This window comes from Beta vulgaris, chromosome 4 (assembly GCF_026745355.1).
Source record: "Beta vulgaris subsp. vulgaris cultivar EL10 chromosome 4, EL10.2, whole genome shotgun sequence".
Classification (NCBI taxonomy): Eukaryota; Viridiplantae; Streptophyta; class Magnoliopsida; order Caryophyllales; family Amaranthaceae; genus Beta; species Beta vulgaris.
This window is the reverse complement of record NC_079205.1, coordinates 15276632-15301217: the sequence shown is the minus strand read 5'-3', so window position 1 is coordinate 15301217 and position 24586 is coordinate 15276632. Positions and strand designations below refer to the sequence as shown.

The window sequence follows — 24586 nt, the reverse complement described above, 5'->3', positions numbered from 1 at the left end:
CTGACTGACTGCTGATCACTAATGACTCTCTGGTATTTTTTAGAATTGAAACTAGCAATGTTTTTGATCTACTTTTTTGTATAATGCAAACTCCGGCAGGAGATTAGTCCATTCGCCGAAGGCGGTGGAAAACTCCTCGTAGTAGGACCAAAAAAAGAGAACTAGATCCTGCAATCAGATTCTGGTTATATATTATGCGATTGCTGTAACATGAGAACTAGCATAAGGCACCAAGGAAAAGGTTACAATATATTACTGTTTGATGGTAACAATAAACAGTGGCCCAAAGTAAGCAGCACTACATAACTCGTAGGCAAAAACAATATGATCTTGGATCCTTGCTCCCTAAAACACTAATACACTATCTAGACTAAGTGTGTCTTTGGTTCTTGTAAGGCTCTGTGGATGTGAATTATAAAGGACCTGATGTTGTTCGGCCAAGCGATCGCTTTCCCAATGATATTTGAGAAGCACTCTCCAGAAACTGCTCAAACAGATAATATAAAACTAACAGAAGTAAGTGCTCGACTTTTGACTGTCAAAATTTTAACTTGGTAAGGGAGGGGGGGTGGGTGGGGATGATTAATCATGAAACGGGAAAACTAACATTGACCATATTACTCTTTTGGATAGCTTTTTGTTAGGTAGGAAAATTGACTTTCATCTGGACACACCTTTAAGGCATTAACTATGAATGCTCTGAAGACACTAAATTATGAAGACAATTATATCAATCAGAAAGCTTGTGAAAGGTCGAAAGTCTTTGCCGGAGATGTGACTACCTTCATCAAGTTTCTTCTTATCTTGTTCTCTGCCTGAAGCTCCTGAAGTTGCACTCGTAGAAGTTCGATATGAGCCTATTTGACAAAAAATGGGTAAATTAGAAGTAGCAAAAAATGCTTATTTTTCATAAATGCATCAACATATTTACAGTTACCTTGTCTTTTCTGTAAGCTGTGGCTGCAGATATTCTGTTCTTGATCTTTTGTCGTTCTTTTCTAAGTGAAATCTGTTCAGGGGTCAGCTCAAATCCTTTTTTCTTTCTTCCTCTAGGAAGATTCTGCAAAGCCCTTAATTTACTCTCGGTATACCTCCAGCACTTGCCTTTGCAGCAAACCCCTTTCTCCCCTTCCTCTACATTGCAACATTTGCGTGTTCTCTTCATTGTTTCTTCAAGAATCCTCAAATTCTTCTCTACTTTCTTGGCGAATTCTTCGCCATATTCAGTGTTAGCTTTGTTAACATAAGCTGTCTTATCGATTTCCATGTGCGGACTAGTCGGTATATCAAAATCAATCATATCTAGTACTGAAAGATCAAATTGGATATCATCAAAGTTTATCATGTCGCACAAATTCTCTTCATTGGTGGGATTCATGTTTTGGGTACGATGAGGTATTACAAGGTTCGAGTGTGGGGATCCTGTGATCTGTTTCTCAACCGTGTCACTTGTTTGATCAGGTGACTCAGAATCCAAATCTGGGATCAGTGGGTTATACAGGAAATTAGTTTGATTAGGTGACGACTCAAAATCCATGTCTTGTAACTGTGGTGGTGAGAAATCTGAATTTTCATAAATCTGACATGACAACTTAAGGTTTATCTTAAGCTTCTTCGACACTGGTGGGTCAAAACCTGAAAGCTGAGTTTTTCTGATACTAAGCTGATTAGAAACAAAATTTTGTTCCAGTTCTGCTATCCAGGACCTCTTATTAGCCAAATTCAGATCGGTTTCCGACCTTGGATCATAGGGTGGCAGAAATTCTCTTTCAAATTCCTCGAAATCGTGTAAGAGGTTATATTTTCGAACTTCCAGATTATCCATTGTCCTGTAACTCGTCTCAATTATTTGAAACTAACCTTTTTTTCTAGTTCTTCCTGGTCTAATGAGTATAGCAGCCTTCTGAGTTATTAGCTGGTAGGGTGTTTTTATTAGGGGTGGTTTCAAAGGCATTTTAAGCACAAGTTTTTGTCCCTTCTCTTCCTGTACTTTGTCATATTATTCTGTCCTGTGTACTTATTAGTACTCTGTGTTAATGCATGCAGTTTTTTTATTTATTAAGTAGTATTTTACCCTCCTGATATTTCATCCTAAGTTACAAATCATCTCTCTTTCCATCCCTTTGGTTTTTCCCTAAATGGGTAAACATAATGACTAAATGAGGCCCTTATGTATGTGAATGGGGGTGATAGTAGAAGGATTTGTATGCCTTTTTTTTGTCCTTCAAGTGATTCTCCAACTATATAGTGGCTTTGTTCACTCCACTTTATTTTTGCTAAATTGTAATTATTTTAGGATAGATTGATACAAAAAATTCCAAGTTTGGTGTTTTTTTCCATTATTTGTCCCAAAATTTCCACCACCCTTTTACAATTGGTCTCAATTTATATGCAACCTTTTGAATTGTGGTATAAAGAGGCACAATGGTCCCATTTTTATTGTAACATGTGGTTTACACAAGATGTTTGGAATTCTTGACATAATCAAGGCACTTGCAAATCCACCACCTCTTTATGAACATCAAACCATTTCTTCTTTGTCCTTTTTTTTTTTTTAAATAAAATTGATGAAATAAATTACATTAATGTCCTTTTACACAATACCTAAATACTACCTACCCAAAAGTCTCCAACTCGCCCTAATGAGAATCGAACTCACAATCTGCGGGTGGAAGATGAAAGGGCTTACCATCCTTTAACTCCCTCATTCTCTCTTCTTTGTTCTTTCCTCTCTCGAGTACAAGTAAAATTTTTTGTAGACTTGTACATTATCATTTTTCTTTCAAAATAAGATATACTCCTGTTTTTTTTATTGTCGTCACGCTTACATTTTTCATGTAAATCAATGCAAAACTTTGAAGATATATATCTCTAGTTTTGTATTTGTAAAAATTATAAAAAATATTTATTAATAAAATACATACTACTATGAATTTAACAAGATCATACGTGTTTTGGTTATTCACATATAAATCACAAACAATGATCAAAGTGCAATTTTTGAATAGTGAAAAATGTCAAATTGTAACAATTAAGAAAAACAAAGATATTATTTGTAAATATTTTAGCATTTTTAGATAATCTATTCTTATTTTTGTTTTTTAATTTGATTATTAGGTTAAAAGAATAATGTGTCAATTTTCTATCTTATGATAATCTTGACCTTAAGATACATCTCTATGTAGTGGTTAGTGCTAACTAGGGGTACTAATCAAGTTGAGCAATTGACGAGCAGCTGAAACTCGACTCAGTCAAAGCTTGCTCGATTCAGCTCGAAACTCGATAATCTTGGGCACAACTCAATTATTTTCAATTAATTTCTCTTTGAAATAAAAATATATATTACCAGTCATTAACAATAAATTAATCTAGTATAAAAATAAATAAACATGTAAAGAAAAATATATAATAATCAAGAGCCTAGAATTCAAGATAAATCGAAACTTTTAACAAGCTGTTCGTGAACAATTCGATACGAAACTTAGCGAGCACAAGTCAAGAAATCCTTTGTTCATGATTGACTCGCTCGATTAGCACCGCTAGTGTTAACGTCAACAACTATACGATTAATTTGCATTAAGGGGCGGATCCTACTTGAGGTAGGTTGGGGTGTCACCCTAACTTGTTTAATTATTAAATATAACGTATTTCCTCTGTTCTATATTTATGAAATGTTCCTGGTATATGAAAGTTTTACAATTTCAACACTTTTTATATATAATATTTTCTTTATGTCTCCCTTGATTTAGTCTAATTTTTGTTTATCTTTATTTATCTTCTCTTTGTATGATTTTTTTAAAAATGTGTCAAGGGGTGATGTTTACAGTACTAGTGGAACAAATGAAGTAAGAGAGGTGGTTGGTAGAGACACCTAGGATCTGAAATTTCGTGGGCATCAAAATACAAAAATACAAAAATATCCATCATGTATTCATGTCATAGGTTAATAATCATACCATCAATAATGTCCTTTATATTATAAGAGGTTATTATATATTTAGGATTATACTTTGAAACAAACTCAACATTTTAAATAATGACAAAAGTTCTATATATTACTAATTAAAATATTGTATCAAAATTAATATGCAAGTAGTATACAAAATCAAATTGCTCAAGTTATTGGAAAATGAAGCGGGCAACCGTGAGAAATGTATATTAAGAAAAATAGATGGTAACAATTTTGAGGGGGTAATAGTTGGATATAAAATTATTAAAAAGATTGCAACAATTTAAGAAAAGAAGAGAAGGAGATAAAAATTTGTTAACTTGCTACACCAATGGGGCACATGGATGTAAGAGCCACTAGAGCATAGCAAAGTGTTGTGTAACCTAAAATGCTAAACCTTGCAGCATAGCTTCTTAAAATCGCTTCGGATTCGTAAAATATTTTCAACTTTACCCTTTCTTTTTTTCTTTTCTTTTCCTAAACCATCATCTCCTGCTACCACCACCCCGATTGCCACCACCTCCAACCCACCACCACCTTCCCCCCATCCCCACCGCCACATCTTCCACCACCTAACTTTCGAAATTTTTTGGGGGACGTGAGGAGAACATGACGTTCCACTCATGGCCCAAACGTTTGGCCTAGACGTTCGGCCACGGCTGGAACGTCTAGATCGGATTATCTCCCCATGTCCCAATTAAAATCAATTTCTTTACGAGAGGAGTGGTGGCAAGTGGTGTGGGAGGTAGGTGGTTGCAGGTGGTGCTAGCGAGGGGTGAAAAAAAGAGAAGGGATAAAATAGTAAATTGAAAGTGGTCGGGAGGTGATTTTAAAAAATTTTGGCGCGATATTTTACAATCTCCTCGTGTAAAATATGTGTGATTTTTTTTATCCTTTTATTAATATGCTTGACTGAAAAGAAAAAGAAAACAAAATTTTTGCTTGACGGGACACACGCCATGCAGGATTCCTTGTAGGTCTGTTAGGCGAGATTGTACAGGATCTGTAGGATATGTTTCCTTATGTATAGGGTGCTTTGTTAATATGGTTTCCTACTTTGATGTACTATATATATACGTTTGATATCAATAGAAAAGGCAAACAATTAAACCTTAAACACTTCTTTACATGGTATCAGAGCCGTAACCCTTTTTTCTCTCAATTTTTTTTTCTCATGGTTGGCGATCAACCTGAAAAACTGTCAGAATCTTCCGTTTCCCGAATTGACATCACTAATCCCTTTTTTTTCTCGGCACCGGCGACCGTCCCGGAGACTTCATAACTCCGACTCGCCTGCGTTCCGACAATTATGATGACTGGGCGAGTGATGTCCAACTCGCGCTTGAGGGTCGTCGGAAATTCTGCTTTGTCGACGGTTCACTGCGTGGTCCGGTTGCCCCCTTCACCGACGCCGATTGGGTGACAGTGAATGCTATGATTGTCTCTTGGCTTCTCAACACTATCGACGTTGATGTTAAAGGTACGTTAACCAAATTTCGAGAAGCACATCAACTATGGAGTCATTTAAAAACACGGTTTGCTACTATTAACGGTCCTAGGATTCACCAATTAAAATCTGCTATTACTAAATGTGAACAAATCAAAAACATCTTTACAAGGTCTGCCCTTGCTTGTTTGTAGTGAGAAATGAGAATATGACAAAATCAATGATAAACTGGCATGGCCGACAATATAATCAGAAAACTAGAGGTGAATACAAAAGTTATTAAATATGAGCTTGAGTCTTACCCATCATAAGGAGAGAGAGTCTCATTCTTTTATCAATATAGGAGATTCACATATTCTTTTTTAATTGGCCTAGAGTAAATCAACGGTTGTAGATGTGGACTTGACTTTGATATCATGTTAAATATGGACTTGGTTCACGTCCATCATTAGGAGAGTTCACATCTTTTATTAATGTAGGGCACTCATATATTCTTTTTAAATTGGTCAGAGTAAATTAACGGTCCCTACTGTGGGCTTGATTTTTTGATACCATGTCAAATATGAGCCTGGGTTGCACCCATCATTAGAAGAGGTGGGTACACAACGCAGGTGATAGATTAACAAATTCTCATTTCTTATTCTATTGCAATAAAGTAATCAATATAGCTGTTTTTTTTCATTTTATATGACAAGGGAAATTACGAATTCAAACAAAACCTTTTGAGGTTAATTCAATTCAACTAAATAGGTTAGTGCCTTCAAAATTAAAAAAAGATAGAGTTTTTCATCAAAAAGCCCTTAATTCAACTTGATCTGATTACTATACAACCTGTTTGGTAGGAGATTATAAATGGTGGAAATGGTAATGTATTATTGTAACACCTCCAAATTTCTCTATTTTGGAAAAGATATTTTATATAAAAATCCTGAGAAATTTGAGAGTATTACCGCCACGTGATAATGTTAAAGGCTTTAATACTAACTACTAACTGAACTTTAAACTAATGTAGTGGAATAATTGAAATAATTTCTTTATTGATATAAACCTTATTATTCAACAATACCAATGGAAATAAATAACAACTCCTAGACTAATTATTATTTCTCACTAGCTCCCCCATTAGTTTGAAGTATGCATCATATCAACCTGTAAATTCTGCTCGCAAAAAATAGGGTCATCACAGGGAAAAGCCATAAAACGAAACAAAAAGCGTGTCAGTAAAAATACTGAGTACATGTATATGTGGAATGTTAAACACTTTATTTAATTAAACATTTGAAATATATAATTTCGAAAAGTCTTTCTTGGATACTTGATAATACTTGTATAATATAAAGTATATAACTTTAATTGAAATTCTTTTTCCTTGCCTAAGTACCTTTCCTAAAGTGTGCACACCCCCAAGTTCAGTATTCCTTAATAAGTCTATTACGAGGAGGTTACTACCTTGTCCACATGACTTATACAAAAAGTACATGGGTAAATAATGTAATGATTATCGTTCTAGCTAATAAATAACAAGTCGTTGCCTGGATAAATAAATAATAGCTAGCGTTCTTACTAATAAATAACAAGTAGTTATAATTGCGATCATGCAAAATCATAACTAATAAAAATCATTCGAAAATAACACTCTTTTAAAAATTTCTTATAAAACTTAGGGTCTGTTCTCCCCAACTTATTTTCAGTTCAGTTTAGTTCGGTTCAATTCAATTCAGTTCGGTTCAATTCAATTCAGTTCAATTTAGTTCAGCTCACATATCACTATTCATTTCAGTTCAGTTCAATTCAGTTCAGCTGTTTTATGCCGAAAAGAACAGATCCTTAGTCACACATCATTATTTCATTATATACACTCCTTTGCTCACAAATTAAGCATGATGAAAGTTCTTCGTGCTCTTTTCTCAAAGCTTCGTTGTCATAAGACAGTTCGTCGAATATGAGCTTGTTTTGACCCTCAAATGTGATCAACTCATCAGGGAAAGGCATAACACTAATTTATGAAGGGTGCTCCCATTACTCTGTAGTCTTGCTTCAATATCAACCAAAGCATACATTTGTAGTTGCTCATCAGTTAGATTAAGATCTACAACACATAATCCAAGTTCATATAAATTTCCTCAAATATTTTATTCAAAGGTCTTGATGAGTCATGATAGACGTTAGTGGTATACATTTCAGACTAAATATAGATAAAGTGTGTTGTAGATGAAAATACCTTGATTTTGCTTAATGGTTCGTTGTCTGTGGAGGATGTCATGTGATAGTAGATGCCAAGTCTTATGCCAAACATCTTCTGGTTTTGATAAACTATACTACCAGATAATAGTAGCATGCAGAATAAGTTTCTAAGATACCAGTCTAACTCTCTAAAACTTGCTTCAGTTATAGAATCAACATACTCCTTGTCATCATCTAATAACCCTCTTGCATAGCAAACTTCTTTAAAAGAATCATAAAGAACATCATCAACTGTCCTTATATCCTCACGACATGTATCACCTTTCACAAAATTCAGCAAGGTTCTCAAATAATACTTTTCACGATCGTCGGGCACAACATGGTAAATCCCACCAATTGCAAAAACCTCTTTTACGTGGCATCCACTCTTTTTTATCTTTTTCCCACACGAATTTAGTTCGGAACTCCACATAGCTTAATTCTCTAGCTTCATCATATGTCTTATTACATTCCATCCATGATAAGAACTTTGTCCTCTCAATATTTGGGCTTTCAAGGACATTCAACATGTGAGTCATCTGAAAACATAATCATTTGTTCATCGGGTAGATAAAAACTTGATCTTTCAACACGAGGTGTTCTAGAATGAATGTTAAAACCAAAAATCCTCCAAACAGCCTCGCAAGGAGAAATATACCGACAATCATAATACATCTTGATCTCATCAATTTTTTCAGGATCGTCAGGATTTTGTTGATTGTGATAAGCTGCTACAGTAACCTTGTCATACCCCTTGTTGATATATTTGAACAAATACTTGATTGATCTTGACTGGTTGCACCATTCTACATTAATATGTGCACGATACTTAAGAAGCAAATATGGGTTTTATGGAACCACAAATCGGTTATCTAGATGAACACCATTTTTATCAACATTTGCTCCAGTATCTCTTCTTCTATAAACTGGGTACCCTTCTTCGTCAATCTTTGTCCTCTCATTAAAATTTTTTGGAAAATGTTTGGAGCATTTTTTATCCACCATACACGGTGCATCTGTGTCAGCATTACCACATGGATCATGTATCATCAACTGAGTCACTACTCCGTATAATTATGGATTCTCTTCTTTATCTGGCAACTCATCACATATTATCTTGTCGATGTCCTCTGCATTAGGAGATTTATCATCACGATGAAGGAACAGGAATATATGTGCATGAGGAAGACCGCGCTTTTGAAATTCGACGGTATACACAACTATACACATTATGTAAATTTTAACAATAGGTTGAACTCATATATTAAAAAAGTAAACACATATAACTTTATAAATAGAAATGATACGTTAAATTTGAAACATCATAAAATATTAATGAAATGATATATGCTTACCAACTCTTACTCTTCCAAAAATCTTTCTCTCTTTCAAATCATTCACCAGTTTGTCAAGTTTGATCTTAAAAATGCGGCAAACAATATATGGTCTATCTTCAGGCTTTAGACCCTTCCTTTTCACAAATCTTGTGATCTCGGGCCATTTAGGATTGCATGTAAATGTTTTAAATAAATCTAGATAACCATACCACCTACAAATTGCCATTGCATCTTGGTAATTTTCTCTCATGTAGCTTTGACCTTCGAAGAATGAGGCTGGTAAAACTACATGATTACCAGTAAATACGCCATCAGTGTCTCCATGTCAATCACATTCTTCAAATTCTTGGCATTATCAACTCTCAATGCTTGTTGATTATTTAATGAAAGACAACCTTTCTGCCTCCATCATTGTGCAACCATCAACTAAAAATTGTTGATAAAGCCTTCTAGAAAGTAAAATTGTTGAAAATTCAATGCGATAATATTGAATCCGATAAGCAAAGAACTCTTTTATGGTAAGCTTATCCCTTTTCTTAGACGCAGTATCCAAAGGAGACTTATCCCTATGCATAACATCTACCCTATAACCATCTTCACCATACGGAAATAACAAAGGGTATTGCATTGGATGGTAAGATGGATGAAGCTCGGATATTTGTTTTAAATTTCCATTTCAATTCGTGTTTCCACAACTATATCCCTTTTATCACCAGTATCAACATCTCCAACAATAAATGCAGGAACTTCAGAAGTTGTTGGGAGGTTGTAAGTCCTTCCATCGGAATCCCTTCATCCAATAAGTTTCAAACGGACATTCCTACATGTACTTGAACAAAAGCGGTCCCTTGCCATCCTAAATTTTTTTGCAAGAGCATTATGTTCATGCACCATATTTTGAATCTCCAATATAACTGGGTCTTCGAAATTATTCGAGTTTGTAGCACTACAAATATTATATAGTTTGACAAAATTTAGTTTAGATGCATAATGGATTCGTAATTCACCGGAATGCAAATAAAACAGAAAAATAAATATGCTTATTACCAAGCAGCCTTTTTTTCTATTGACAATCTCATCCTCGGTGTCATAAATGTATAGTTGAGAACATTTTGGAAGTTGTCCTTCGCTGGGTAATAAACTCCCAATCAAATGATGATTTTGTCCACCTATTTTGTAATCATAAGGCCCGCGTCCCTGGTTGATTAATGTTTGTAGTTTACCTCCCATTGACGTGAAAGAAAACATCATGCTGTATGCACGAATATTCTCAAAGAAGTGATAGCATCTCTTATGTTTCTTCTCCAATAAATTTGTCAAGAATGGTGGCGGCCTTTGTAGGAGTGGAAGTTGGACCTTCCCTTGCATACAACATAATGAGAATTTGGGCTTGCTTGTTTTGTTTATTTGATCGTTCAACGAACCACATCTGTGCTCAAAACTCACATTTTGAGGTGGGATCACCACTATCCCAATACCCTTCAAAATTTGAAAGAACTATTTATTGTTTACTCGTCCCTTTTTATATCTCATATTACATTACTAATGAGTATATACAAAAAATTTAAATGGTAGAATTTCAACCTTTAGATATTAACAACTATCATATACACACCCTAAAATCTTGCTTATGAGAAGTAGATATTTAGTCGAAAAACATACCCGTTAAAGTATTAACATCATATTCTTCGACACTCTCTTCATCATAATCATGTTGTGGATCTTGTGCATTCATGCCATTGCAATTAGTCGCAGACTGTGTACAAACTAACTCGGCCTATAATAACACATATGAGGACGTAATTAATTAGACTAAAATTTTGCTTATATTAAATTTTTTTTATATTAAAATATTGTTATTGAATTTTATCTAGCAATTAGAGAATACCAATATCAATGTTCCGTGCAACTGATGTTAGTACTCTAGTACTTCGAATAACACGTTTTTTGGAGTTATACTTCGCACTAATGTGGCAGAAGCTTACTGAGTCACCTGGGGTATTTGAGGTGCCTGTAATAGAATCACTTATATTTTGTGGTATTAACATTTAATGTATGAATATAAACGCATTTTTTCTTCTACATCTCTCAAACGAAATTGCATAAATTAGATAATTGTAAACCAAAATTGTCAATCAAGACATTGGGAATCGTTTCTTATTGTACTAATCAAACGAAGTTGCCTAGATTTCATGAAATTGCCCATTACTCATGAGTGTCTTAGTGGTTATTGTTCTACACTCAAATATACTGCTACGTGTCTTAACTCTCAAATGAAATTGCCAAATTGTCAAGGTAATTAGCAATTGCATTCGATGATTTTCTTTTTATGAAATTATTCATTTTTTGTGTTCAATTGTTCAATTCAACAGGGTGTTTAGCATTGAGTATTTCTAATATATGTCCTGTTGCTGAAATTTATTCTAGATATAATTAGTAAAAGTATCGTTGCAGAAATTTGGGTTACCTTTTACTTCATAACAACCTTATAGAAATTTCGTCTTACAATTATGTTTTTATAAAAAAAATCTTAGATTTTGATTGAGTTATACTTAATTAGGTCTTAATTATCACTCAAAGGAAAAAAAAAATATATACCCAAAGTGTTCTTAGTATTTCACAGCAATAAAAAGAAATTATAGGTTAGAGAATTGAAAATTATTCGTAGTTCAACCGTTCAAGGAATGTACCTTTGTTATAGCCACTTAGTTGATTTTCCTTGTTCATCATTGTAGACTCCCCCTTCTTCCTATCATGCTTTTCTCTTTTATCACCCATTGCATTGCCTCCCCTGTATTAAACATTTTGACAGTTACAATGAATTTTATTTTTATGCAGTTTACACCAATTAGCTCAATGAATATTTTTTAGAGTTAAAATTGTTATATAAAGTATTTATATTGATTTGATTACCTTATATCATGGGGTAACTGTATCAGATATGACGGATTTTTGGGAGATATGATTTTTCATTTTAAGAATTGATTTTATTATGATTGTGCATGACTCCTAATTTTTGGCGTTGATTCAGATTCAGCTTGATTGCCATGATTGATTAAAAGTCTTGATTTCCTAATATGAAACAATAGGAATTGGTGGAATTGATTAATTTTATTTACACCTCATCACATTAAATTTGGCAGCTAAGAGGAAAGATTTCTTTAAAATTTTGTAGATGCTTGACACATATGCAAAACCTTATTACTTTATAGTATTATATAGATAGATAGATATTATATAAATATAGATAGATATACAACTTATATAAACCAAACTCTCATTTTGAAGAAAACTCTATTATTATTGAAATCCTCTATCTTATTAATTAATGTAGTTTGTTTCCTCTTAATCTGATAGTGGGAGTGGACTCCCCGATTGTCAACTTTCTTTGTTTCAGGTCTTGGACATGATATTTTGAAAAAAAAACTCTATTATGATTGTCAACTTCAATTTCAAGGGTAGTGTGCTGACACATAGGCCATGATATATAAGGAGAATTGATATTTTTTTTACCTTAAGAATAGTTAATGAAATGAGGCATATTTCAATGGAGTGAGAGAGATTAAGTGCATTTGGTTTTGAAGAGAGAGAGATTTATTCTCTCACATGCTCTAAATTTCACGATACTTTTCTAATGCTATCTTGATTACGTCCAATTGGAGTGTTCGACAAAAGTTCAATTTCGATACAATAATCCAACTGTAGCGGGTATAGTTTAGTGGTAAAGGTGTGATTCGTTTATCACATATTTTCAATCTCTCTCCTTATATTATCTCCTTTTTCTCCCATCTTCCAAACAAACCTCAAAACAAATCATTGAGCCTCTATTTTACGAAGTTAAACCAAAGCCAAACACTATTACAGTATTACATTAAAAAAAACACAACTTTGATTACAAAAATAGTAACTACATAAGGTAATTCATTTATTGCACAAAATTTTCAAGCTTCATCATCCATAGCCTGGCTGATTTGTAGATACTTCAAACAATTTCGTATTGAAATCTAGAAATGATTTGTGTGCAACAACAATTATGAATGAAGCACATGCATGGAGATTTTATCAAGCAAAATCGATGTGGATAGCAACTCAACAATAATGGTTCGAAGGAAAATTAAAGAAAAAAAAATAGTTGATGAAGGAGAACTTTGAAATGGAGTGCAAAAAAACACAAAAGGGGTTAATTTATTAGACTTTTGAATATGTATAGTCGTAAGCTCTATCTTTCGGTGAAAAAAATGAAATTAGAAGCTCGTAGAATAGTGGAAGTAACTTCTCGGACAATTTCATGTTTGCATGTGGAATCAATTGGTTTTTTATATTTTTTTAAGTGCCTAAATAATATGAGAGAATTCATATATTTTTTACCACCAATAAACTACATGCATATCGATAAAGTGATATGAAATTATGAAAACTGGGTTGTGGAAATGAAATTGGAAGAATTTAGTGAAAATGGCTTTGAAAAATGAAAGTGATGTCAAATAAATGTCACATAAGTAATTCTCACACATTTGGGTGTCATAATTTTGTAAGAATTATAAACTAATAATATAAAATTATTGATTTTGTAGGAATCAATTATATATAACTAGCTTTTTATGCACGCGATGCGTGCGATGACATTTTTAGGCCCAAAGTTATTAAAATCGCGATTCAAATCTTAAAATCTTATGATTTTACGATTCAAAATATGGTAGACGATTCGATTTGCGATTCTAGACGATTCTATACATTTCTGTTGACTAGCGAAAACCTCGCAAGTTTAAATCATGCTAACAAAGAAAATAAGAGATATATATTGTTAGTTATTGCCAATATAGTGGGTAAACAACTATTTTTTCCAATTTTTAGGTCTTTTAACTTATAATTTATCCATGTTTAATGAAGATTGAGTGCAATATCTTGATTATACATGTTTGTAGAATCTTACGATTCTACGATTCGATTTTACGATTCGATTCTAAAGGTTGTTTTCGATTCAAACTAGAATCTCGATTTTAACAACATTGTTTAGGCCTAATTATTACTAAGTAGTAAACAAAAAGAAAATGCAAGTTAGTATTTTACGGTCACCTCCATTTTGTGAATAAGATTATTTGAAATACAATCAAATAGTACTCCTACATTTGTTCTTCTTTTGCAGTCATTAACTCTTTGCATTTAAGTAGCATTACAGTATTACTCCCTTAGTTAAACTTATCTCTATTGAACAAAAAAAAAATTGAGTCCATATTATCTGTTACGTTGAATTTCCAATGCAACAATATTATAATTTGGCTAATTTATACTTTGATCTACACTTGTATTTGAAACCCATATTATAATTTGGCTAATTTATACTTTGATCCACACTTGTATTTGAAACCCAAAATTTTGAGTGACGTGTGTAGCCTGTAGGCACATCCTTCTAGAATTTTAACAAAAAAATTTCACTACCTTTTCCACTACTTGGCAACATCAGTATAATTCCACTACTTTTGCTATTCATTTTCTCTCTCCTCTCACTACAAATCTACAACCATATTTTCAAGGAACCTAGTTCATCAAACTATACACTATACAATAAGAAAATCAGCCTTTTCAAGTATTAAGCAAAGCAGTAGATCTAATTCATCAAAAATCCATCAGCCGTATCAACCACTTTTGAAGGAAGCAAACCAACTTCAGTTTTTTCTTAGGTCGATTTTCTAACAAAGAAAGGTAATTTCTTAAATCAACTTCAGTTTTTTCTTGGGTCGATTTTCTATCATCCCAAAATTTAATCCGAAAAGTATGAATCAATTTCAGTTTTTTTTCCCTTGCCTAACATCTAAATTATGATTTCACAAACTTATATTTAAAATTTTCATCAGTCTCATATTTAAAATTATATTTGAGATAAAATTGTAAATTTTCATACACAATTTGATATTGGAATTTTTTTAAAAAAACAAAAATCGTTTCTTTTATTCTTGTTTTCTGATTTAACATGAAAATGAATTAAATTTAAATTGTATAAAAGCCCTTTTTTTCCATTTCAAAATTTTACAGTTGTCTTGGTGCTTAATTTCACTATTTGTTTTCGCAAAATAATGTAATTTTTTTTTTCTGAAAATGGTTTTAGCAAATTAATTTAATTTTTTTCTGAAAATTGATTTTTGCAAAAACCGTTCGCAAAACTTTGATTTTGTTTTTTTTTTTCAAAATTTATTTGTGAAAATGGTTTTTTTGCAAAATTATGAGCAGAATTTTTAATATTGGAATTTTTAAAAAAAAAACTAAATTTGTTACTTTTATCTTGTTCTCTATTTCATGTGAAAATAAAGGGTTAAATTTAAGTCCTTTTTAACTAATTGCTATCATCTCCCTTTTTTCTGTTAGTCGCTACATAACAATTGCTATTGTTTTTTCAACTAATTTGAAATAACTTGGAAGATTAAAAGAATTATGTACCTTTTTGGAAGTTTGCAAATCTGCCGATGGACAAATGTGTGATATCCCCGTCGAAATTTTATGTTTTTTTACAGATTTTTATGCATAGCGTGTATAGGTAAAGAATAATTTGTAAGTGAAATTTGTGAGTTCTTGAGAACAATGATTTGTAAGTGAATTTTGTGAATGTTTTTTTTTATGTATTTACGCCCTACTATATTAGTTTTGGTTTGTAAGTTAATTTTTATTTTTTGTAAAGTTTAGTGATTTGCGGGATTTCTTGAACGTGATTTAGAAAGGATTTGTAAAGTTTCCTAACATAAGTGATTTGGGAGTGATGTTGAAATTTAATTTCCGGTAGCTTTGTTTGAATCCCAATTTGATATTGATATTATTTTTGTAATTTAGTAAGGGAAAGGGGGGCAAAATAGGCGTTTCAAAAGAGGACACCGTTGCTCCCCCCTTCCTTTATATAATAGAGATAACTTGGAATATTTAATTACCTTGTCCTTGTATATGGTTAACGGGTTTTGAACGCTTCTCTACCATTAGTCTTTTTCTTCTTTCACGTGCATTTCTCGTAAGTTCGTCATTCATGTTTTAAGCTAATGTGCTAAACCGTTCAAACAATTTAGTATGATTGTGTTTTGTAAAGTTTATACTCTTGGTATAAATAAGTGTTTTGTGAAAAAGGGCTTCGTTGTGTGATACTCCCTCCGTTTCCTAAAGATCTTCCCACTTACTGTTCCTACAGATACCAAGGAAAATCAAGTTGTGTGGGGCATGGTGTGAGTAAAGTAGGAGAGAGAAAGGGGTTAAGATAAATAAACAAATAAAAAGGGGTTAAAGTAGGAGAGAGAAAGGGAGTAAAATTGAATTAATAATGTAATGGTGGACCATATGATAGTGACATGAGAGGGTAAATAGGGAAATTTGTTTTGCCAAATAAGGAATAAAGCAAAAGAGGGAAGATCTTTTGGAAACACCCTTAAACGGAAAGAGGGGAAGATCTTTAGGAAACGGAGGGAGTATGTGCTTATAGTTAGAATGATTTGTAACGCATCTCAGAAGAAAATGAAATACTAAATAAACATTTGTAGATGTGCATAAATTTAGGAATTTTGTATAAGGGTCATTTTGTATCCGTGAATATAGCTATTAAGGATGCTCCTTCTCTAAATATAATATATTATTTTATAGGAAATATGTTATGAGATATTTATGATTACACATTCCTTTAATGATAACTAATTAGGTGAAAAGTTTTGATAGGAAATATTCTATAGGAATCACCTAATTAAGAATCACCTAACGCATGAATGATACCTTGTATCATGTATCTTTAATCGTAATTGTGGACTTTAGCAATGATTTAGGATGCACAATTTTAAAAATTCCCAATACATAACTGATTCTTTTTTTTATTAATAGATAATATCCATTTGTAATGCATATAAATCTTTCTTGGAAAAAAGTAATATGAACCTGCTGCACACTAACTTAGTGTACAATTTATCCATCTCACGTGAGTTCTAATGGTTACAACTTTCCGTTTTTGCTGCGTTCAGTATTTCGCTCTTTTCTCTCTCCTGATAACTTCTCTCTCATCTGATAACTTCACTCTCCCGATAGTGTATTTTTAAAATAATATAGTGTATTTTAAAATAATATAGTGTATCATAAAATGATATAGTGTATTTTAAAATCATAGTGTTTTACTGAGTTTTTTTGGCAAGATAGTGTTGCATGTTATAGTGTATATTGACATGATATAGTGTATTTTGAATGATATAGTGTATTTTAAAATGATATAGTGTATGGTTGTGCTGAACAACTGTTTTTGTTAAAATTTTAGGGCGAGAGAATCTAATTGAAGAGAGAGAAAATCGTGCGAATTTTGGAAAGCGAGAGTGACTAGTTTGTTGTGGGGCACGTGTCTAGGTCTGGTCCACACTATTTTTAATGTGAACCAGGTCCACACAATTAGACAAATTGATCTTTCTTTCCAGTTCATATTAATTGCGCTATTTTAGGACATGATTTAGGATTCAAGTAATCTAATTATTTAGTGCATTAGTAATTTGATTCCTTATTTCTATTCTTAAATTGGAAAAAATAGAATATCTTGATTCCAAACTTTTGTAGGTATTGCATTGACACGTGTACAAATTATTGGTTACTTGACACGTTCCAAACCTTATTGCTTTATAGTATTATATAGATGTAATATAATTTTTGCTACTTAATTCAAAACATTGTAATTTTTCACCGGCCATTTGATAGTTCTTGAAATATACTTCAAAATATGACCCATTTACAATTTAGTTTTACAAATCATAAAAATATATTCAACTAGATGAATGGTAAGGTATTATTTATTCTTTCTTTTAGATAAATATAATAATATTTATAACTATAGTGTATAGTATGTGACTATAGCATTTTATCATAAGTTCAACTTACAGGATTAAACATATTATCTTTCAAAATCTCAGTCTTACGAGTCCCGATCCTCTTAGAGTTTTAATAATATTCTACAAGGTAGAGTTGCATTTGAATCATATATTTTAAAGTAAAGAGTGTGTATTGGTGAAAGGGGGGAAATAAGGGGTTGGATTTTGATGAGAAAAAATAGAGTGAGTTTTGGATAGATAATATATGAGCTATTGATTTTTTTTCAATGGTTGATATTGCTCAAACTCTACATTCTAGAGTTCTTTTAAAACTTTGGAGGATCCAAACACCAGCCTTACTCAACTGAACCAAAATAATTTAGTATTCCAACAAAAAATATGAAGGATTGTTACAACAAAAATTAAAATCTATAGCCATATGATGAAAAAGTTAGAGTATGTTTTACAAAAACAACCTTAGAATATTATAGAGAGCTCCACCTAAGAATGATATGTCATTCTTTTAAAATTTTATTTAAAAAATAGTGTTTAACATAGATATGTATACATATAAGGTGTTTTTAATAAGTGAAGATTATACTCTGATTTTGAATAAGCAACCTAGCTAAATTATTCAATTATGTAAATTGAATATAGCTTTTGCTACATAATTTGCAATGATTTCTTTTTTTTTTTACAATTGAGAGTGTTTGAAATATGTTTCGAAATAACTCATGAAAATATATTTATTTAGATGAGCAATAACGTATTGTTTATTATTAATTTTAAATACATATAAAATTAACTATAAAAATAGCGTATTATATATAACAATAGCAATTATGCCGTTCAAAATCATATTTTTAAAAATTGAGTTATATAAATATAAAAAATACAAACATATAGTTTTGAGCATGTACCATACCATGACGACATTACATTAAGAATCAAATGATAGTTTGTCAACGACATTGCAGAGGTATTATGCAATTGACTAATTATTTTTTTCCTAAAATATTTGTTGTATAGATAATTTTATATTTTTCTTTTTCATATATCTATATGTCAGATCTTATTCTTTTCTCAATAAACTTAATTCTACGAAAACTAATTGAGAAATCAAGGTTTGAGTTTCTAGACTATTTGAGGTCGCAAATCATAAAAAAGGGGAAGTCTGATAAGTCTTGATATGGTCATGATTGATGAAGGGTATTTTTCTCTTAAATAGTATTTTCGATTATTAATAGAGGTTAGTTTTATATTTAATATAATTTATTCATGATACCATCATTATGATCTTATTTTTTGCTTTTCCATCTTCTGTTCTGTATGCGTTAGTGTTTATGTACTAATAATTAAAGATACACTCATATTTTTCTCAATTCTTTATGTCCTTCATCTATTAAATTTTTACACTTTACTTTCTTAAAGTATAATTTGGGTATTTTTCATGTTAAAAATGTGTTAGCTATTGTTAGTCATAACAATTATTGAGTTACTATTTAATAATAGACTTATTAGCTACAATATTCAACAGAACATTAAAAATATAAAATTTATATATCACAATAACAAATCTAGAAATTAAAGTATAACGATAAATACTTTCTCTGCCTTTTTCTACTGCAACAATAAGTTTGAGCATGGTTTGTAAGAAAAAAAAAGAGTTGTTTAGCATAGAGGGTTAGATAGAGTAGGGGATAAGAAAATCCTTAATAAAGTAAATACAACTTTATGATGCAATTCGAGTAATTAATGATGGTTTTATTAACATAAAGTAAAGGTGATGTTGTCAACTATAGTTGTTTTTTTTACCAAAAGTGAAATGATCCGAATAGATGTAACTACTCAAATTGGTAATTGTTGCAATATAAAAAGCAAGAATGGAGAAATTATATAACGATTGTGTTGAAAAATCTCATTACACAGCAACAAAAAATCAACAATGTTACAAAATAATTTGCAAAAATAAAATAAACCCATGCAATGCACGGGCTTCAAAACTAGTATTCATATATTTAGGATTGGTTTAGTTACCAAGCCATGTACAATGAAGATAATAAGTTGTCTTTTTAATGTTGGTCTCTATTTACATTCATTTACTTGCATCTAGACAATAATATATATTTTGTATTAGTTGGCTTACCGAATAGCCATGTGTTAAATCTTATGTTATACTATATATTTTAATAGTTAATAAACTTACAATTTATTTTACATGGTAGAGTGTGTAAGTTGGGCTTGTTTAAATCCAATAGGAGTAATATTTGGCGTATAACTTAGTTTGTTTTTAGTATTAAAAAAGTTGTCTAACCTCGTTCACGTGTTAAAAATTGTAAAAAGTATTCTTTAAAAAAATATTTGAGTAGTGACATAAATCTTTTATTCAGTATTGTATTAAAATAATCACTTGATTACTCAAATTAGGAGTTGTTAAGAGAACTAAAATCGTAATTTGATGATAAGAAATGATACTTAGACTAGTTTATTGTTCGGTTACATATCTCTCCTATTTCTCCAATAAAGACGGTGCATATATCATATAGGAGCCCAACATCAATTATGACATTTTTTCAATACAATGAGTCAATATCTATTAATATAAAGTAATATATGGGGGCTTAAATTTTTTATGGCCCTGTGCGGTTGACTATGCCGTACGTGCTGAGCACGACCCCTTACTCCAATCATTTTAATGCTAATGAACCCAAAATGGTTGGAACTTCAGATTTTATGTTTCCTAAATGCCAACTATTTTCGTACCACATAAGTAGAAAGAAGGTATACCTTGAGAAGAAAGGGAGAAAAACCAACCCACCAATTCAAAAAAAAAAATTCTAAAAATGATTTATAACGTTTAATCTTATTAGAATTATTTGATCCTCCCACTATCCTCACATGGAACGTTATTTTCATAGCTTCTATGATAGCAATAACACACCCTATCCATATCTCACATATGCAAATCCATATAATATATAGTGATAATTGTGAAAGGAGGGAAAGCAACGAATACTATCATTGAATGAAAACATGTTGTTACGAAGACAGTACAACCAAAAATTATATAAATGTAAAATGAAAGAGAAAGAAAATCTGCTACAACCTTAAGTTTAGATCAATATTCTTTCCTACCTCACCATTATAATGAATATGATTGGTTGAAGACGATACAGGTGTAGTTGTTGGCAGCTTTGTGGGTGGGGAGAAGCTTAACAATTCAAGCTGATGCTGGCTTGAGCTGCCTTTTCTTGAATCCATAAGTGAGTCTTCGATACTACTTGCCTTAAAGTTGGAACATAAAAAATGAGGGGAGATTAGCAAATTTTTAAGTGTAATGATTAAATTTGTGGCTATAAGTTGAAACCAAACACAAAATATTATTGTTCTACTGCCTTACGGTTTTAAATTTGCATAATTGTTCCAATCTTGGATGGGTAAAAGAAGTAGTTGGTGATGGAGTCAATCTAAGAAATTCTGCATTATGTGATGTACCATTTTCTAATTTATTGATCTTCTTCGAGTTTACCTGCTCAGGCATTACACTTGGACATGGAGGGATTTCTCTGATGAAATTGGCACATAAAGAGCAAAATGTATCATTATTCAAGTAAAAGTTTTTATTTACACCAAACAAGTACTAGTTTATAAAGTGAAGTACTTCATATGTTAAGCTGACCTGAAGATTGGGATACTGGAAGTCAAGTGATTGTATGTTGTCCCTTCAAATGCACCTGGTGTTGTTTCATCTGATCGACAGAGTGGATGAGTAGAAAGAGGAACGAATTTGCTGTGCAATGTAGGGATTTGAGGGTTGTCTAAAGGAAAGGGACATGACCTCTTCATACCAACCATCATCTACACAAAATAAAAAACCAAAATTATCACATATATATTTTTAAATCACTTTTCACTTTTACATCGCTTGGAAAAATTTCTAATCCATAACGGGGTGAACATTCTTTTGTTCAAGAACTTTTCTTTATCATATATTAGACAATAAATATCATATTAGAGTCATAAATTTTGCATACAAAATCACAAATCAGATTGATGTAAGCGTCTGTATAGGAAGTTAAACAATTAGATCTCAACAGCTAAAACGGAGCAAAAAAAATTCTTTTTTTTAGAAAAAGGAAGAGTAGATTTAGCAAGAGAGAAACAAACCCTCCTGAAAAGATGTTAGAAAATTTTGATGAACCCAGAAAATAAGGAGATCCCAAAATTATGAAAATATTCATGTAAAACCTCAACAGTCTGTCAAGGATTAAATATATTGGTAAAATGAGGAGAGAGAAAGAGAATTTGTCTAAGAGACAGATCATAGAGTATATTTTACAGTAAAATATATAATAATAAATCTAGTAATTATATTATACTCAGTATTTTTCATATGATAGAAATTTAGAAGCTAAGTATTTTCACAAATATAATAGATGCTTAAGACAATGTGCATGTAATCAAATAATAAAAATAGGATGGTTTGAGCTCCTGAACTAAATGTAAAATTGATACATGGATGCAAGCTACCAAGAGAAGCTATGTTTTCCTGTTGAAAACAATAAGATAGTGATAAGCTAATCATGAAAACGCGAGTAATTGATCTATGAGGCCAAGTAAGCTAATCTGGAAAATGCGCGTAAATGATGCGATTAGCGGGTAATCGAAGTCCTAAGGAATACGGAAAGATAGTGATACCTTTTCTTCATCAGGCCACAATGGTGAGAAATTGCTATAAAAGCTTTGGTTTGAAGGGGGCTCCATTGGAAAACTTAGCACAGATGATGATGATGATAAATTTATAGATGAAACATTGACCTATTTGTTGCACAAAAAAATAACATTAACTTAAGATTCAGAAAGCAAACATTATAATAATAAAAGGAAGATTTGCAATAGACTCACCACTGAATTAGAAAGAAGTGGTTGATTTCGTTGTGTACTCCTTGGTAGCACATCAGGTAAAGGAGCAATACTACAAGTTTCATAAGGTAAACTCAAATGAGGCCTAAAAATCGAGTTTTCCCCTTTATGATCAACACTAAATTGATGAGAATTCGGATGCCACATATTAGGAAAACTAACACTTCCATGGACCGGAATCGAAGGCCATCCAACTCCAAATTCATCACCATTGGTGGGATTCAAAGACGGAATCGTACCTAAGTTGAAATTCTTGGTATTGGGTGACAAATGAGGTCGAAAAATGGGATTGGGAGGAGACACATTCATGGGCATTGAAGAAGGAGGAGATGGAGGATTATATGGTAGATCAAGTTTTGATGCTTTGTAATTATTATTAATAGTAAGTGGATAATTAGGCAATGGATTAGTGGCTAAAGAGGAAGAACTTGTAGATGAAAGTGTGGAAGAAAAATCCTCATTTTGTTGTTCTTCCATCCTGATCTTCTCAAGTTGAGCCACTCCTAATCCTCTTTGTGGTACTTTTCTTTGCTTCAACTTTTTTGATGATGATATAGTAATACTTCCACCATCACCACCACCATCACTATTACTCCAAACTTTATTTTCATCTTCATGAATCATTCTTTCTTTTTCACTCCTTCACATTTTTTGAGCCTATAATAATTACATACATGAAAATGAAAAAAAAAAACAAAATCTAGATTAATTCAATGCATGATCAAATGTTGATCAAAGAATTTAGGATCAAATAATTGAGACATCTAACAAGTAGCTCAAAATAAGAAATTTTTTATACTAAGTATAGTAAGAGGATTTATATTGACTCATTATACTACTACACACTAGACTAAGATGCTATGCACTTAGAGATGCTTAAAAAGGACCAAAATATTAACATATGAAAACATTGGGTTTGTTTATTTTTTTGAGAGGTAAAATTATTGGTATAAAAACCAAAATCTAAAATGATCTATAATTTAGGGAAAATTTTCATTAAAACCCAATGAATATCAAATCTCAACGGCTAAAACGGAGCAAAAAAAATTTTTTTTTGTTGTTGTGAAAAAGGAAGAGTAGATTTAGCAAGAGAGAAACAAACCCTCCTGAAAAGATGTTAGAAAATTTTCATGAACCCAAAAAATAAGGAGATCCCAAAATTGTGAAAATATTCATGTAAAAGCTCAACAATCTGTGAATGATTAAAATTATATTGGTAAAATGAGGAGAGAGAAAGAGAATTTGTCTAAGAGACAGATCATAGAGTATATTTTACAGTAAAACATATGACAATAAATCTAGTAATTGATATTATACTCAGTGTTTTTCGAATGATAGAAATTTAGAAGTATTTTCACAAATATAAGGCTTTTTCGCACTAATTATCGTCCAAATCCTCGCTCCACTCTCATGCTTTTCTTTCTAAACTGACTCTTTGCTCCTATGTGAAAATTTGTTGTAAATGCTGTATTTTTTGTTCATAATTTAAGAAATGAGAAATTTTGGCAAGAATAAAAAAAATGGCGTATGCCTTATTACTCCTTCCCTTTCAAAATTTAAGGCACACACAATGTTCGAGGTCGAACTTTGACCGTTAATTACTCTCAATTTATGTTGATTGAAATTTTTTAAAAATAATGTTATTATAGTATTTTTCAATACGAATCCAATAGTACAATTTTATAATTTTTATTTATCGTATTTGTGGTCAAAGAAAATTTTCGTAAAGTATGAATATCTTATATTTTGAAACAGATGGAGTGTTATTAACGTGATATTTTTAAACAAGATATGGGGCCCATTAGATGGAGTACTCCCTACTCCCCAGTCATTGGTCATCACCCACCAAATACTTTCCTAAAATGAAACCAAGTGGATTTTATGATTCACACATGATCCA

The 24586-nt window shown here is 31.7% G+C and overlaps 1 protein-coding gene across 3 annotated transcripts; it reads right to left on the bottom strand.

The window, feature by feature from the left end:
* Nucleotides 1-20759: 20759 nt before the first annotated feature.
* On the bottom strand, nucleotides 20760-24192 carry LOC104891404 (uncharacterized). Of its 3 annotated transcripts, none has more exons than XM_010677093.4 (5): nucleotides 22669-24192; nucleotides 22462-22581; nucleotides 21443-21621; nucleotides 21293-21329; nucleotides 20760-21048 (listed from the first exon to the last, which is right to left on the bottom strand). In XM_010677093.4, exons 1-5 carry the CDS (start codon nucleotides 23308-23310, stop codon nucleotides 20863-20865), a joined length of 1164 nt encoding a protein of 387 aa, XP_010675395.2. In that variant the 5' UTR covers nucleotides 23311-24192; the 3' UTR covers nucleotides 20760-20862. The 3 variants fall into 3 exon arrangements, with proteins under 3 accessions (XP_010675395.2, XP_010675393.2, XP_057250186.1); XM_010677091.4 differs by having other exon boundaries at nucleotides 21164-21329; nucleotides 22669-24189; XM_057394203.1 differs by lacking the exon at nucleotides 22462-22581 and having other exon boundaries at nucleotides 21164-21329; nucleotides 22669-24190.
* Nucleotides 24193-24586: the final 394 nt, after the last annotated feature.